Below are 16,443 nucleotides of genomic sequence, written 5' to 3'. Positions count from 1 at the left end.
GATTGCAGTAGGATAGTGCTATTTATATCAAAGCTACCTGAATAAAAAAAACAATAAAAAGTTCAAGGAAGTCTAAAGTGCATATCTGTCAACATGCGTACATACATGTACATGTAAAACTGTAAAATGAAAAAAATAACCTTTTCTTATGTAGAAATATTTTAGAAATACAATTGTAGTAAATAAGCCAGGTATCACAACTTAGTCTGAATCTGACTGGTACTTATAGCACTGTTGGTCTTTAACTGAGCACACACATTCATACTGCACTGTTTTCTATTCTTTTAAGCGTTTTCTAACTATAATGAAAACACAACTTCTTCATCATCCTTTATTCATCACTATCTTGCTCAAGGACACTCAGATGTAGGCTGGATGAACCAGGGTTCAAATCATCCACCTGCTTTACTAACAGAGCAGAGTGTTTTGAGCTATCTCTCATTAATTTGAAATAGGTATAATGATACATGGAAATACAAGAAATGAAGTATAAGTATAGGGCTAAAACTGAGACTGTACTATTCCAACAGGTATGTGTAGGTTCTCAATCATCCAGGTCATGGTAGTCTAAGGAGCTTTGAAAGAAAGCGACTGGACTTCTTTAAAATTCTTGAAGATGTTTTACCTCTCATTCGAGAAGTTTCTTCAGTTAAAAAAAAGGGAGTTGTCCCTTAAGAGGGTCAATGACCGACCGTTGATCATGTGCCTCATCACATGAACCAAGGTGTGAAAAAGGGCGTGGGTCATTATCAGCAGAGGTTTCAAGTCGAACCATTGTGAGACCTTGTCTAAACCTGTCATGTGACCTATTGAGGTCACCTGATGCAAGATGTGAGTAGGGGTTAAGGGCACCTGGGAAGGGGCCTCAAAACTGCATTCTGGGTGGCTGACAGTTGGTGTCTTACAGTTTTTCTCAGTTGCTTTGGTGCATTTCTCACAACAGAATTGATCTCTGCACCACTACTAAGGCTCTTCACAAAACAATTAGTGCAAACTGCAAAACATGGTGGATAACTTGCAAAAGTGAGTCACTTCATCAAAAAGAAAAGTCAGTTGTTCAAAAGCAAGTCAGTTGCTCAAAATAAGTAGTCAATGCTTCAAAAGCAAGTCCCTTAATCAAAACAGATAATATATTCATCAAAAGCAAGTACTTATATCAAAGTGTCAGGGCTGTCACAATTACAAGTCATTACACCAGCACCTTTGGTCACAAAATCAAATGGTTTGAACATGTTCTTATTGTGACGGATTTCTTTGTAGGTGCTTCCCAATGACATGTCAAGTCTGGACAGCATGCATGGCATGTTGAAAACCATAAATTGTAAAGGAAAATCAAGACACTTCATATGCACTCCTGATAATATTCAATTGAAACTGTGCACAGCATTGTGCAACTGGGGAAATACAGTAAATCAAACATTTTACAGCAAACATAAACTCACTTAGACAGTAAACCTTACTGTAGTAGTTATGAAACAAAACAAAAAAAACTGAGAAACAGACACTGCTGCATATCAATCATTGATATCTAGACGCTCCCGTCTGTCTGCCCACATATTTGCATCAACATCACAGCGAATGTCAGCTCTATCGATGCATCGGGGAAAGTATCTTCTGGAGTGTCGAATCCACCCTCTGCAGGACTCTGCTGTGATGTCATCACAAGCTGCATCCATAGCTGCTAGCAGGGTCATTTGGGTATGTGGATGCCTGTCATATACCTTCCACCTCCAGGAAGAGAAAAACTCCTCAATTGGATTTAGGAATGGAGTGTAAGGAGGAAGAAACTCCATAAGCATCCTGTCGTGTGCTGCAAACCACTGCCTGACTACAGCAGAGTGATGGAAGCTAACATTATCCCAAACCACTACATACATTGTCCGATTGTCACCAGGATCATCCCTTTCATTTTGTGGGATTAGGTCCCTATAAAGAGCATCCAGAAAAGCCAACAGGTGTTGTGTATTGTATGCACCAATACGAGGAATATGGGTGTGAACGCCATTTCCTGAGATTGCTGCATACATTGTAATATTTCCTCCTCGTTGGCCTGGGACATCAATGGTGGCTCTTTCTCCAATGTGATTTCGTCCACGCCGTCTGCCTTTTGCGAGATTGAATCCCGCTTCATCAAGATATACAAATGTGTGCAGGGGTTCCCTGGCCTCCAATTCCAGGATACGCTATACGAAGGATGAGAATAAAAAAGTCTGTAATGGTGCATTTGGCACAACAGATTGTACAGTGTGAATTGTAAATAGGATTACAGTAACATGCATAAATGTAAGTGCAGTACATGGCCTGAAACTTTTACAGTAAACAGAGGTACATATGCAAACATGTTTTACCTGTACATACTGGTGACGGAGCTCCTTCACTCGATCACTGTTCCGTTCAAATGGTACTTTGTACAATTGCTTCATGGACATTTCATTCCGTCTGAGGACTCTGTCTATGGTGGAAATTGATATTGACTGAATATTTCCGAAGATGGTGTCATCTTCTACGACAGTTCTTTGTATTTCTCTCAGTCTCAAAGCGTTGTTTGCAGCCACCATTGCACAAATTCTTTCCTCTTGCTGCGGAGTCAAAAGTGGACCTCTTCCACCTCTTCTAGGTTGTCTGGCAGTCCTTTTTGAGATGCAGATGAAAAAACACAAACATAAATAAGCGCAAACATGCTTACAGTAATTGTTACAGGACTATCATTCAAAACTCCTTTCTTTACAGCATTACTGTATTGTACCACAGCACACTATGCCACACCTGGGCCAAGTCTGCGCTTCAGTTACAGTACGTCTATATGTAAAGATCTATAAGGTCATGTCCGAATGCAAGTCTCCTGTATGACTATGAAAGTGCAGAGCAAATTGGTTTGTGCTGAATAACTACATTACAGTATGCTCACCAGTTTTCCCGACGAAATGTCTGAATAATAGAACTTACAGTAGTTCTCCCAACATTTGGCTGCACCCTTCGACCAGCCTCGGCCATTGTGAGGCCATGGTTTATCACATGATCCACAGGTGTTGCCCTGATTTCGTCAGGAACGTGTCTATGTGGTTGGCCTCTTCTTACCCGGTTTTGTCCTCGTCCTCCACCGATCCTCACCCCTCTTCCACAAGGCTGACGCTCCATGTTCTGCAGTTTTGTAGATTCAGTATGCACCTCATGCCAATCCTGTCTGTTGCTTTACATTATATACATACTTGTAGAGTAGGGGATACTGTAACGCGATTCACCTATGACTGGGTAGAAGAGGCTTTTCATTGGTTGCAAGTAAGAGTAACACACACCAATTTTCATTAGTGTGAGATAAGGTTCACCTGAGAAAAGTAATTTATGGAGATTTTCATGGAAACTCCTTAAAAATAGGGTTTTCAAAATGGGTGTACAAATTGTTTGACAAGATGTTCAACAATTTTGAGTGCACTGACACAAGCAATGAAATGAAGACTATTAGTTGTATGGACAATGACTATTCAGCCGGTACAAGTATAAATAATTGTGACATTCATGATAAAAGCAAGGAGATAGTGATGAATAGCAAGTCAAAAGTGACCATTCTTTAGATATTTGTACTTACTCAACTGCTTCATGTCCAAAGGCATTTGCCTTTGGACGAAATGAACATAAAACAGCCACAAGGTTGTGCAAAAACGACTACATGTTGTGGAGGTTGAACTAACTATTGTGCAAAGTTTAATTCTGTTGTGAGAAATGCACCAAAGCAACTGAGAAAAACTGTAAGCCATGGCCTCTGTTCAAAGATGGTCATTCACAGTGGGCATAAATGGCCTCTTTCACTCCTCGTTTTAACCATCTGTCTTCTCTGTCCAAAATGTGAACACTGTCATCTTCGAAAGAGTGACCTTTGTCCTTTAGATGCAGATGTACAGCTGAGTCTTGCCCTGCCGAGGTGGCTCTGCTATGTTGTGCCATGCTTTATGGAGTGGCTGTTTGGTTTCTCCAATGTATGGGTCTGAGCACTCCTCACTGCACTGCACAGCATACACTATGTTGTTTAGATTGTGTTTTGGAGTTTTGTCATTGGGCTAAAAGGCAAAGATTGGTTGCCTTTTAGACTGGATTGGTTCTCCAGCTTCATGTCATCCTCGGGCAAAATACTAAACTCTGCGCTGCTCCATTGTAGTGTGAACATGTCAATGAATGTTGGGTATCAATGTATAGAAAAAACATGCTTGAATGATCATGTGTGGTTTGTTAAATGAGGGTTGTAGTAAAAAGTGCTTTCAAGAGTCAGAGTGGAAAGCTGCTAAATAAGTACCAGTCCATTTATCAAGACAACCCTATACTGCTTCAGTAATCTTGTGGCCAATCCATGACTAATAGTGTTTCATTGTATGTTTTTTTATCCAAATGTGCTTTTACTGCATTGACAACATTGACAAAAAATTGAGTTGTTGCCAATTAGATGCTTCCAGATGGTATTGTATTATGGATTATAAAAATGACTTTTGTGTATTCATAGCTCATAGCTTTTTTCATCCCCTTATCCATTTTTAAGGACACACTGCACACCATGGTGGCATATGCCAAATTTCAGGTTTTTCCCTTTGGGCATCACTACGTTGATGCAAAAACAGCATTTTATGTTGGTCAAACTGTGGTATCGTTGGCATTTTTCTAAGCCTAATGAAATGGGAAAAAAGATTTGTGCTTTATGACAGTGCCTTAAGATACAATTTAAAACTGTGTTATGTTGAGTTGTATGTTATATTTAGACACAATACTGGTTCATTTCTTGAGTTAGGACTTAACAAACAAACAAAAAAAAGCTCATTAAATGATCAAGTAAAAGGACTGGGCAGAAATTCATGTTCAATATTCAAAGACAATACCGGAAAACGATTGCTCAAGAGCACTTTAAAAAATTTTAAGTCTGGATCCTTGGAAGCAAAATATTAAGAAATGAGGAGTGGGTCAAGACTTTTTGTCATGACGTGCTGTGTGGCAGGAGGATGTAGGACCCACATGCAGGACTTGGAGACTGAATGATAAACTAAAGGCAGCAGCTTTATTGCTGGAGAAAAAGCTTAACATGAAATACAGGGAAGTAAACTAGAAACTCAAAACATGAAGCTTAAACTAGAAAACTGGGAAACTAGAAAACAAAACTAGGAAACAGTGAGCTAGAACATTATCAGAAACACTGAGGAAAAACACAGCATGAAGTAGGTACAACACGACACAGTGCAAGGAAAACACAGGGCTTAAATACGCTGAGGGATAAGGAGGGAATGGGACACAGGACGAGACCACAGCTGGGAGTAATCAGACCTAACAAGACAAGGGAAGCAAAACTAGAAACACTGACATGAGACATGGACTTTCAAAGTAAAACAGGAAGCACAACAGGAAGCACAGACTTGACACTGAACTAAACCTACACTAAACACGAGGGCACAAGAACAAAACCTAACAACTAAACTCTTAACCAGAATAAAACTGAAACATAGGACAACAATATTAATCAAAACAGCACAACTAGAGAATCAGAACATAAATCATATCACAGAATAATACCAAAATACAAGAAACTAAAAATGCTAGGTCAAAATGACACAGAACTGTGCCACTTTTGCTTATATGTTTACAGTATGTTACAATATGTGTCTAAAATCTGGGCAATCCATTACTGTCAAAGAATCGTTTCCAGCAAGCAAAGAAAGACACAACTCAAACATGTATATACATGGGTGATCTCAGTGGAGACTCACACTGAGACATCAGTTCCCTCTTTATTTATACACTGCTCCTTCCTAAAATATGTCAGGTCGGCGCCCCTTGTGTGTAAAACAACTCCTTACAAGGTGATAAGCATGAAACATATTTAAACTGTTAAAAATAGTAACCGGTCAAGCTTATCTCAGCAAACTCAGCAAAGGTGGAGGCACCTGTGGTATTTCCTCATGCAAGCTTTGTCATGAAACACAGTAAAATAGGAGATTTAAATGAAGCTAAACAACTAGGGATTTTTTAACTACAATAAAGCAGAATACATATAAAAATCCTTTAACAATTACCTTATGTACATTTTTAAAGAAATGAAATACAAAAAAGCAACAGAAATTTTCATTTAGAAATGTATGTGGAGCATTTTAATATGGCCTGACAGCTGATAACAAATAAGCTGACATGTCATGACAGTAGAGCTATGCAAATAACTTGATCACAGAGACAAAATTATTACTTCATATTTTGCAATACTCCATCTTTGCCTTTCAGTCCCTCCACTTTCCTTTACCTTTGCCACTTGCTGGAATCCCAGATAAACAGCCCGCCAGCCTCTGGCACATTTATTTAATTCCTTTCTTTGTTATTTATTATTTGCATTTGAACTGCAAATAAAATTCAAGGCAATAAATTCTATGTGTTAATAAAGTCAATGAGTAATTCTGTTAATCAATCTAAAACAATTGTTATTATAAGTTTATTATAACTGAGCAGCCTTGCGTGACTTGGACATTCACAGTTCTACAATGACAAGCCTTTATAACAGTTTTAACACGGAAGCTTTTCCAGGCATTCATACTTTCTTGTCCTGTCGTTCTACTCATTATACTTGCCTCCGAAATGTGTTTTCATTGTTGCTTGGTTCATGCCTCAAATGTGATAAGGAAGACTGGTATGAAGAGGTTATAAGGGCTTTGGAGTTAATGAGCAAACAATTAGGTAATCAGTGACCTTGTTTTCTGTTGACCCTGGCAGAGGGGTTAGCTATCTGTCTCAAGCAAGTTGAACATGATAATAACCATGGTGAGACGTGAACTACAAGCTTTACAAAAAGGGGAGACAATAATACAGATAGGTAACATATTTTTCTATTTCAACGCCTCAACAGACCTGAGGCATTGAGGCAGCACTAATAAGGTGACAGGGATAGGTTGCATCAAGGTAGCCTGGCTCTGCAATAGACTGTTCTGGCACATGACGAAGTTCTGCCAGCTTTGCAACTTAAGAGTGTTTTTGCACATAACACACAGAAGAAAATATATAACTTCCTTGTCGGCTTTTCAATAACAGCTTTGCATCAAGGTCTCGGTTAATAAGTCTCTGTCAGGAAAAGCACAACTCACATAATTGTGTGAAACCATACATATTTAAATAGACTGCAGCCTAAAAGTATTTCCATTATCAAGTAACTTTGTTTTGTTATTCTACTTGATATATTTTGTCATAATCCTTTGCTGTGTCTGTTTCCTTCTATTTTCAGTATGACAAATGTTAAACTATGTGTTAGGAAAGCTTAATAAATGGCATTTGCATTTGCCATTTTCAAATGGCATTCCTCGCTGGTCTGTGTGAAACTTGACTTTTCTATATAAGTATGTTTGAGCACCTGTGTAGACTCTCAGGCTGTTTCTCTGGGGGTTGCCATGACTGCAGAGCCTTAATTATTGCAGATTGCTTTAAGATGCTCTGAAATAGCAGAGCTACAAAGAGGCAGCTGTGTGAGAATATCGCTCTTAGATAGTATATACAACAAGTTTCATTTCATTGACTCCAGCACTGATGAGACTGTGTTCTTAACATTAAGAGTGATCGAGTCTTTGTGTTTCAAAGTCTGGAGAAGCGGGAGTTGTACTACTCGTTAAACCCATTAGAGGGCAGTATAAACCCAGCTGAGTCTCAAAAATTAAAAACCACTGATAATATTTTCTTGTTTTTCAGTTTTGATATAAGGAATTAATTAATGTTATACAGAAAATAACAACGATGAGATTAGATATTCCTGTGAGGTTTACAAAGCATAATGATTTGTAAGTGTTGTTGATCATGTCAGCTCCAGGACTGATTACTTTTGTGTTTTGATTGTTAATTGCATCTTTCCTAGTGGTTTCTATTCTTTACATACCCCCACTTACACTGTAGTTGTGCTATGGTCAGTATTTATTGTAGGGTATCTCTAAAAGAGAGATTTAAAAAAAACAAATAAGGGTCGCAATTAGAATGATTGCAACAATTACTAGTTCAACTATTGAGTAGATTCATAAAAAAATTACTATTTTGATAACTGATGACACTTTTTATATCAACAAAGCTCTTGGAGATTGAACTTTTGGATTTTGTGTGTAGAAAAGGCTTTTTGTAACATTCACTCCTTGTTAAGGGAAAGATGGAGAATGCACGCTTGGGTTTTATAAAGGCTGACTAGATCAGGCAATGAACTACCAATGGACAGGTGCTGACTTGGCTTACATCTGGAGCTAAAGCTGTTGAAAGGTTACTCAGCAATATGTGTACATCTGCAGAAAAAGAAGAGACAGAGAACATGCCAGCCTCTAGCCCATATCGTTGCCCATGCAGAGACTTTTCTTCAGGCCAAATAGCTGCTCGGTTTAATCTGACTGGCTTCACAACAATGATAGTGACTGAGTGAGGGCATGGCTGGTATCAGAAGTGGATGTGAACTGACATCCTCATACACTCAACCCACCAGACTGTTGCCTTCAGAATGTCTCATTTAGCAGCAGAGCAGAAATACAGATAGAAATGCTCAGAAAGATTACTGTCAGTGCGCTGGTTCAGTATCAAGATTTTGAATCAGCCAAAATATGTTTTTTGGCCTAATTTGAATGTGTGTCTATGTGCAACTTTTACTAACAAATAATATGCATAATCATTTGTGAGTATAGTGTGTAATGACACCTTCATGTTTGCTCTGGAAAATCTCACATTTGGGATAATTTATCTAATTTCAAACGCTTTTTCTGGAAGTTCTTGCTTTGCCATTCAAGAGTCATTTGTTGAAAATGTAGTGAGGTTTTTTTTACCACTGGGTCATCCAATTAATTGCACTGGAGGCTATGCTTCTGTTGCTTCTGCTCCTTTCAAACTGAAAACACACTTTCCTCCAATTAAATCCCATGGGAATAGAAATAACCATGGGTGAAGAGTTTCATTTAATTATTGCACTTCAACTTGACTTGGGCTATCTATTTATAGGGCCTTTCTGAATGTACCTACTACATTTACATGAAGAGCTGCACTGAAACTAGAACTGAACGGGAACCTTTTGCAAGCGTGTGTTGACTGTGTCATTTCATGTGTTTTCAAAAGAAAAACAACATCATGTTTTTATTCAATCGTTCGCTTTTAACAAACACTATTTCCCATAAGCCCTAGACGTTTGCCGTCTAAAGATCACAACTACACATGAGAGGCAAGTCAGGAAAGGAAAGGTAGGGTTCACTGCTAGTTCTCAACCATTGTCAAACCACAGTAGCACAGAGACGACAGGGAGGAGCAAATATATTTAAGGGTTGCTGGACCCCAGAGATTAAAACTAAGAGGCTAAAAGTTGGAGAGTTTTGGTGATGTGGGCGTGGATGAAACTAAGATCAAATGAAGCAGTGTACATTTGTCTTTCATATGGGCCGTTGATTTTTTTTTCATACAAAGTAATCATTATTAAAATCAAACAGTTCCATTTTTAGCTCATCTGGACAAAGATTTTTGTTAAACTTACACACAGTGATGACCTAATTATGCTCAAGGTCAAAGTCAATACTATATGGGGTTTTTTCACTTCTCCTTCTAGAGTACTGTTTGGATTTTAGTGAAACAAGATTCATTTTCCTGGGTATGAATGTTTCTGAGCTCCCTTGACATGGATTTTAATTCTCATACTCCAATGCAGCCAAGCAGTGACAACAAAATGTATAACATCTTCTTTCTGTAATTTACACAACACAATAATCTGTGAATTGTGATGAATCACAAGTTGGATGAGCTACTACATCATTGATCTTGTGGTTTATTGCAAGTAGAAGCTGATTTGTCTTTGAATGTGTTAAAATGTGTCCCTGAGGAATTATTGTAATTTCAAAGCACAAAACAGGACCTAGTGAATGAAACTGCACTGAGCTACTACATTAAGACTGGCGCTCTGTCCTAAACCCTATACTAACGGTGATTTAGAAACTAAAGAGGAATAACACTGTTACCTCTTTTGGCTTTCACTGCTTTAATCACAAGGTTAGTTTAGAAAGGCGAGTTCATCCCAATAAGGATTTGTAGTTATTGAGCATGTGAATAACCATTTTCAAGCAAGGATGAACCTGTGAACAGGCTATCATAATGAGCAGATCCAGGTGAAAGTGGTGATTCTGATTGATTAAATATTGTTTCCACTTAAGTGACAAAGAGCGAGATACAAACAAGGACAAGCATTAAAAAACATGTATAAATATTTTTAGTCTTTATAATTTTATTAAATGAGGCATGGCATGAGTAATAAATGGTGTAAGTTAACCAAAGGTCAATGAGTTCCTGATATTGTACACAGTAATTCTGCACTTCTGAATTCCTCAGCTGCACAGGCTGCAATATTGACTCACTGCAGGCTATTTGATAACAGCATGAAAAACACTTTAATGATAAAAACAACTTCATCCATTATACAAAAACCCCAACACATTACATTTTAATTTATTTCTTTATTTGCTTTTTATTAGTATTTTATATTTGATTATTGTTATGATAAACCCTATTGATGTATGGCTTCTAGAATGCTGACTGAAATGCCTTTTTAATTGTCACAGATATTTGAATTTCTGTTCTTATGCAATAATTTCTTTATGTGAAACAGCTGTCATATGCAGATTATAGGGTTTCAGTGTCGTCATGGCGATGGGGTATGATTTAAGCTCAGGGATGATTAGGAATAGCATTTCTGAAATGCCAAAAGGGGTAAAAGTGCAAAGCTGCCATCTGGCCTATCCGTAGTTTGCCCCTATTCTGTATTATAGTATCAGGGGTATAGATTTCATTTCATAGGGAGGCTGTGTGAGGGGATGGCAGGTACTTTTTGACTTTACTATTGGAGAATCAATAGGCAATATGACAGTCTGAGCCTTTGTTGGAGCTGTTACTGCATATTTAGCTAAAAGTAGAACTGTGGTTTTTATACTGAGCAGAATAATTAAAGAAGCTAGCAGAGAGCTAGCAGAGGTCAATATGACTCCACTGCCTATATGATATTTTGAGATGATTGTTGATGATTGTCTGGAGTACAGGTGCCTGCAACGTATACTATTATGTTCCATCAAAATATTATTGACAACCCGCCACTTTCACTGTGTGATTTTTTTTCATTCCAGCTCATTGCTTTGTTCTGTGCTCTGCTTTCCAGTCAAATTAAATGTCTATTTTTAGCAGAAAATGTCTCATAGACCTGTGTAAATCACATGCTCAGCTCCAGACAGCAGAAGAATTAGGTTACCATCTAGCTAGCAGACAAAGTGTTGTGATAACTCAAGACCCAAATATTTCCACATCAACTAGTGGAGCCTGGACTTGAATTTATTTATAATTTATAATTTATTCAAAGACATCTTCAAATAAATACCAGTGGCGGTCCATGTATAGTGTAAATTTACTGAACATTGGTCCCGTGCAGAGGCTACAAACAGCTTTTGAGATCCTCATGCTGTAACTGTTTACTGTCAACAAAAACAACCTGCCTGAACAACCATGAACTCTTGTTCATGCTTATGAAGGTGTTTGTCCTTGACCTTAATTGACAAAATAGTGTTAAATACAATGAAAACTGTAATAACCAAGCATGTAATCCAATCTCAAAAATCCTAAAAATTAAGAGGCTGGTACCAATGACAGCAGAATTACATCACTCTCAATATTCAATAGTCAATACCAAAATAAAAGGATTAACCCGTGTAATTAACTAGTGATGTTAAACTTGTTTTTCTTTATGTTAACATCATATTTTATTAACATGATACAGATTGAAATGGATGGTTGTTGAGTAGCCCACGTTACTATGAAGTATAACATTAAACACATTATGTTACTGTAGCTTAAACATATATAGGTTAGCAAACATTTTAGCATATGGAACATAGCTGACTTAGGCGGATAGCGAGAATAGCAATAGCAAAAGAATAGCAATCCCATGTCTCTGAAACAAAATCTAATCTGTATTTGGGATAACATACAAAGAATAAGGATTCACCTTTAATTTTTTAATTCTGGTCTTTAGTTGCTAGGGAAACATTTTAAGCATTTAATAATCTTTTCCTAGTCATCTTTTGCATATTGTCTTATTAAAATCATTACCACTACTAGTAAGTTTCTAGAATAATTGAAGCTTGGATAAATATTGTACTAAAAAAAACATACATGTTTTTATAATTTTGGTATCTAAACTTATCTAACATTTGGGTTCTGGTGACATTTCTAGTGAGTTGCCATCTGTTCTTTTCTGCTTTCTCTTTTCTTTTATTTTTTTTTTGGTGTTGTTTCCTTTTTGTGAGGATGGGGATGTAGCTGTTTTGTCTGTTTTATGCATTTTTTAGGGAGGGGGTAATTTGTAAGTGTTTTAAATATGTTCAATTCATTTTATGATCATTTTGAAGTAAAACAAGTAAATGAAAAGATCTGTTTCTGTTATTTAGCTGACACTCACTAATAAAAACAAGAGAGGTTAAAAACAAATGTCATTTCCCAATTTGTAAACCAGCTTCACCTGAAATACTGAGACAGTAACTGTGAAATTGCCTCAGGAGAAGGAGCATTTGTTCAGAAAATGGCCTCCACAGGGAGAATTTTAAGTATGTAGGAATCTAGTGAGCTCCCATGAGAACTCAGTTGGACCCATAGGATTAAAGGCCATTGAAGGATTGGTGAATAGTGGGCAGTCATTACTGTCCAGCTGCTCTCCCTCTGATGCTGTTCTGCTCCAGGACCTGAATGCAGCTAATACAGTGCAGCTGCTGGCAACTGTAACACATTAAAACATAGTGAACCTTTAAGTGTAAACGCTTACATGCATCTATAACCCCATAAGATATATCCATATATCTAAAGGTACACTGAATTCCCTTCTAGCAGAAAACATGATAGAAATTGCAGCAAAAATTACATTTACTAGACTTCTTTGTAGTTGTCCATGCATGCTCACATGGACACATGTAATTACACAAAAAAACAGATGTCTGCAGACATACACCTACAGGCTTTACACACAAAGCCATGAATAAGTAGGCTTGTACTGAAGCACAGATACGAGTGGATGAAAGTGAATATACACGTAGAATTGGAGGTGTGTATATATAACAAGCTGTGCAACACTGTTTTTTAACCTATGAAGACATGTGTTTCAGATTTTACATTATAAATGTCATCCAATTAGTTTTGGTTTCATGTCACAATTATATAAGATCCCTACCCACGCCTAATCATCACAAATTATGCTCAGGGCTCCTTTTACTTGATACTGATTGGTCTGCAGACCAAAGCTGAATTTACCATTTTGTAGTTCTTCGCCTTGTCATCTATTAGCATTTGACTCGAAATGAAACTTTCATGCTACTTTGTGTACTGTTTGTATGATGCAGTATAATAAACTTATCCGTAGTTACGTGTCCATGGTCTGGAGAGGTTTAAGACCTATCATTTTGGTTTGGAACGTGAATGCTTGCTTGCTGTCAAAGCAGTTCATGCTGCAGCTACTTTTCCTCATCTGTGCACTCTTTGCCCAGACTTGTCAAAGTCAGCCTAAGAACATTTTTAAAAAAGAAACACCCTCAAAAAGAATAGATAAACTCTTTTTTTATATGAAGACACAGTCCCTTATAAAATCATCCCAATCAGAATAACTAAATCTTTATGAATAGAATGACATCTGGCAGATGCTCCAGCCCAAACCTAACCCTGAATTGGACTGATGGAAGAAAATCTGTGTATTTTTCATATCATGGTAATAAAATATAAAAGCGTCTGTTCATTGTCATACAGTCTGGCTGGCAAATGTCACAGTCCAGTATAATAATGACCTGCATTAGATTTTCTTGTTGTGACTCTTGCAGTGATGCTTTTCAGACCGATTAGTAATACTGAGTCCAACTCATTAAAAATCTGAACACAATATACGGGGGCATAGGGGGCGCAGTGAGGAGATTCTGGGTTTGTACTTGCTTGAGGCTTTTTTGTCTGGTGTTTTTACATTTGCTGTTTCCTTCAGGTGCTCTAGTTTTTTCAAACAGATGAAAGACAAGCATGTTGGTTAGACATTAGCAGTATGTGTGGATGTGACTGCAGCTGGTCACATGTCTGGTTGGTTAAGGAAATAACCACTCATGTGGATAGGTATGCACACTCATAGAAATAAGTTTTAATCAAAGCAAGAACTTCCAGAAAAAGCGTTTGAAATTAGTCTATGGAGTAAAACCGGCAAATTTATATCAGTTTGCCCACTGATAACATCAGTAAAGACAAGTGTGCACAAAAAAATCTTTAAGCATTGCCAGTCTAGTTTTATATAAAAAAAAAAAAAACACATTATTTTTAATTGGATAGTGAAGCAGTAAAGCGAGATAGGACTGTGGGCAGAGAGAGAGGGGAAAGACACACAGCAAAGGGCCATGGGCTGGACTTTGACCGTGCCCACTGCACTGCACATGTGGCATGTGGTCGCCTGCTTACCATTGAGCTAAAGTGGTGCCCTGAAATCAGACAGTTTGCTTGAAATTTATTATGAATATTTTGCATTTGAAATTTCCTTGTATGAACGAGAGAGTTAAAAAGGATTTTAGTCAATGACATAGGTTTTAAATTTAAATTTTTTTGTTTCTTTTGTGTTTCTTTTAAATGCATAATGGTAGATTTATAGTAGAAAAATACTGTGTTTCGGCAGTGAACCTGCAGAATAGTTCTAACTCCTCTGTAACTGCTGTTGAGCGAGTTTATTTACAGCTACAATTATACTTCTGTGAAAGAACAGTGAGTATATTTTGTGAGTGCTGTGATTTTGTCACATTTATCTGTGGAGGTAAAATTACAGAAACTAACAAGTCATTATACCTTTGAAAGGCTAAATGGAAAAAAATGTCATGATAATGTCATGAGCCATTAATATATTTTTCTTCTGTGTTTACAGCAATTAGTTGCAGGTAGCAGTCTCACTTTACCTTGGAAACAGAAGACAAACACATGAGAAAATAACATGGTAACCTCGTGGACTTTGAAAATACTACAAGTGAAACTTTGTGTTGATTTGATGCAGGTAAAATGATCCACTGGTAAATGGCAAGAGGTTTTAACACCCTAGGGCAGAATTTGATTGTTGTTATTGATTGCTGTTCGATTCAGAGCCACCACTGGGTGGAAACTGCAGTGTACGGAGGGGCAAGGGCAAAAGGGGTGAATGAATCCAAGTGATAGTCACAAACACATGAAAGTTAGAGAAAAATACAGACATATTAGAAAGGAATGAGGTTAGATGTAGAGGGGAAAACATCATATTTCTTCTTTTGTTTCGTGCTTCAGGATCATTTTACCTGCCCAATTTATAAGGAAGATTCTGGATCTAGAGACGCTAACCCAAATACCACAAATTGGGTTACTGACCCAAATGCTAAATCATATTTAATCTGAAACAAAAAAAACCTTGAAACCAGGATAGTGAACAAAATATATTGTCTTCACAGGCAGTGAGAGTGATATGATAGTTTCCAATAGGTATTGTATAGCACAAGTGGGGTTCTGGAAATGTGGTGAGTGAGCAGCAAATATAGCACATACTTGAAATGTATTAAGTTGCTATAATTAGTAATAATGAATATGATATGAATTCCTTGGTGTAAAAAGGTAAAATTTAATTTGCAAGTAATTCATTATCATTTTTATGTCCTAAATTAAAAGTATGAACATTAATTTAAATACTTAAGTAAACTATAGAGGTTCTAGGGCAGAGTTTATTTAAGATAAAGTCATTGTGTTTTTCGATAAGTTGTCTGTCCAGATATCAGATAATCCATCTCAGTGTCATGATTGTCCACTGATAATATCAGTCAAGACAAGTGTAGGCAAAAGATCTTTAAGCATTGCCTTGTGCAACTGTACAGCTGAAATATTATATTTAGTTTTATGTTTTAAAAAAAATAACATTATTGAGGGTAAAGACACACAGCAAAGGGTCACAGGCTGGACTTGTGGCACTCTGACCATGTGGCATGTGGCCGCCTGCTTTTTCTAAGCTTTTCATGAACTTTAACATTTAGCATGCTATACAGGCCTGTATAGTTTGAGATGTAGCTCTTGGGTTTTATCTGCAGTTTCTATGAGCATTTGCTGGAATGCCCACTCCTGGGAGGACTGTGGTTACGCTTGCTGATTAATCAGCTGATCAACTCCATTTCATCAGCAGCCCTTGTCTGCTGTTTACCCTGTTAATTCCTATGGACGCAGTAAGAGTGGACATAGCTTTTCATATAACTGAATAGAGTCCTGTTGAAGGACACAATCTACCCAGTGTATCCTGGCATCTCCTCCCATGGACGTGGCTCACATGGAAGACATCCGAGAATGATGCCCAAACCACCTCAGTTTGCTCAGACAGACTCAGCGTCTCCTGCCTCCCTTGGAATGACGTATGAGTTCGGTCAGAGATGAGAGGAC

The 16,443-nt window shown here is 37.5% G+C and overlaps 1 protein-coding gene across 2 annotated transcripts; it reads right to left on the bottom strand.

Moving 5' to 3' along the window:
• Positions 1-904: 904 nt before the first annotated feature.
• Positions 905-3,643, bottom strand: LOC109203565 (uncharacterized). Of its 2 annotated transcripts, none has more exons than XM_019363113.2 (3): positions 3,079-3,643; positions 2,349-2,631; positions 905-2,183 (listed from the first exon to the last, which is right to left on the bottom strand). In XM_019363113.2, the coding sequence occupies exons 2-3, from the start codon at positions 2,556-2,558 to the stop codon at positions 1,515-1,517; spliced, it is 879 nt and encodes a 292-aa protein (XP_019218658.1). In that variant the 5' UTR covers positions 2,559-2,631; positions 3,079-3,643; the 3' UTR covers positions 905-1,514. The 2 variants fall into 2 exon arrangements, with proteins under 2 accessions (XP_019218658.1, XP_019218655.1); XM_019363110.2 differs by lacking the exon at positions 3,079-3,643 and adding an exon at positions 2,947-3,068.
• Positions 3,644-16,443: the final 12,800 nt, after the last annotated feature.

This window comes from Oreochromis niloticus, linkage group LG2 (genome assembly GCF_001858045.2).
Source record: "Oreochromis niloticus isolate F11D_XX linkage group LG2, O_niloticus_UMD_NMBU, whole genome shotgun sequence".
Lineage (NCBI taxonomy): Eukaryota > Metazoa > Chordata > Actinopteri > Cichliformes > Cichlidae > Oreochromis > Oreochromis niloticus.
This window is presented reverse-complemented; position numbering and strand designations above follow the sequence as displayed.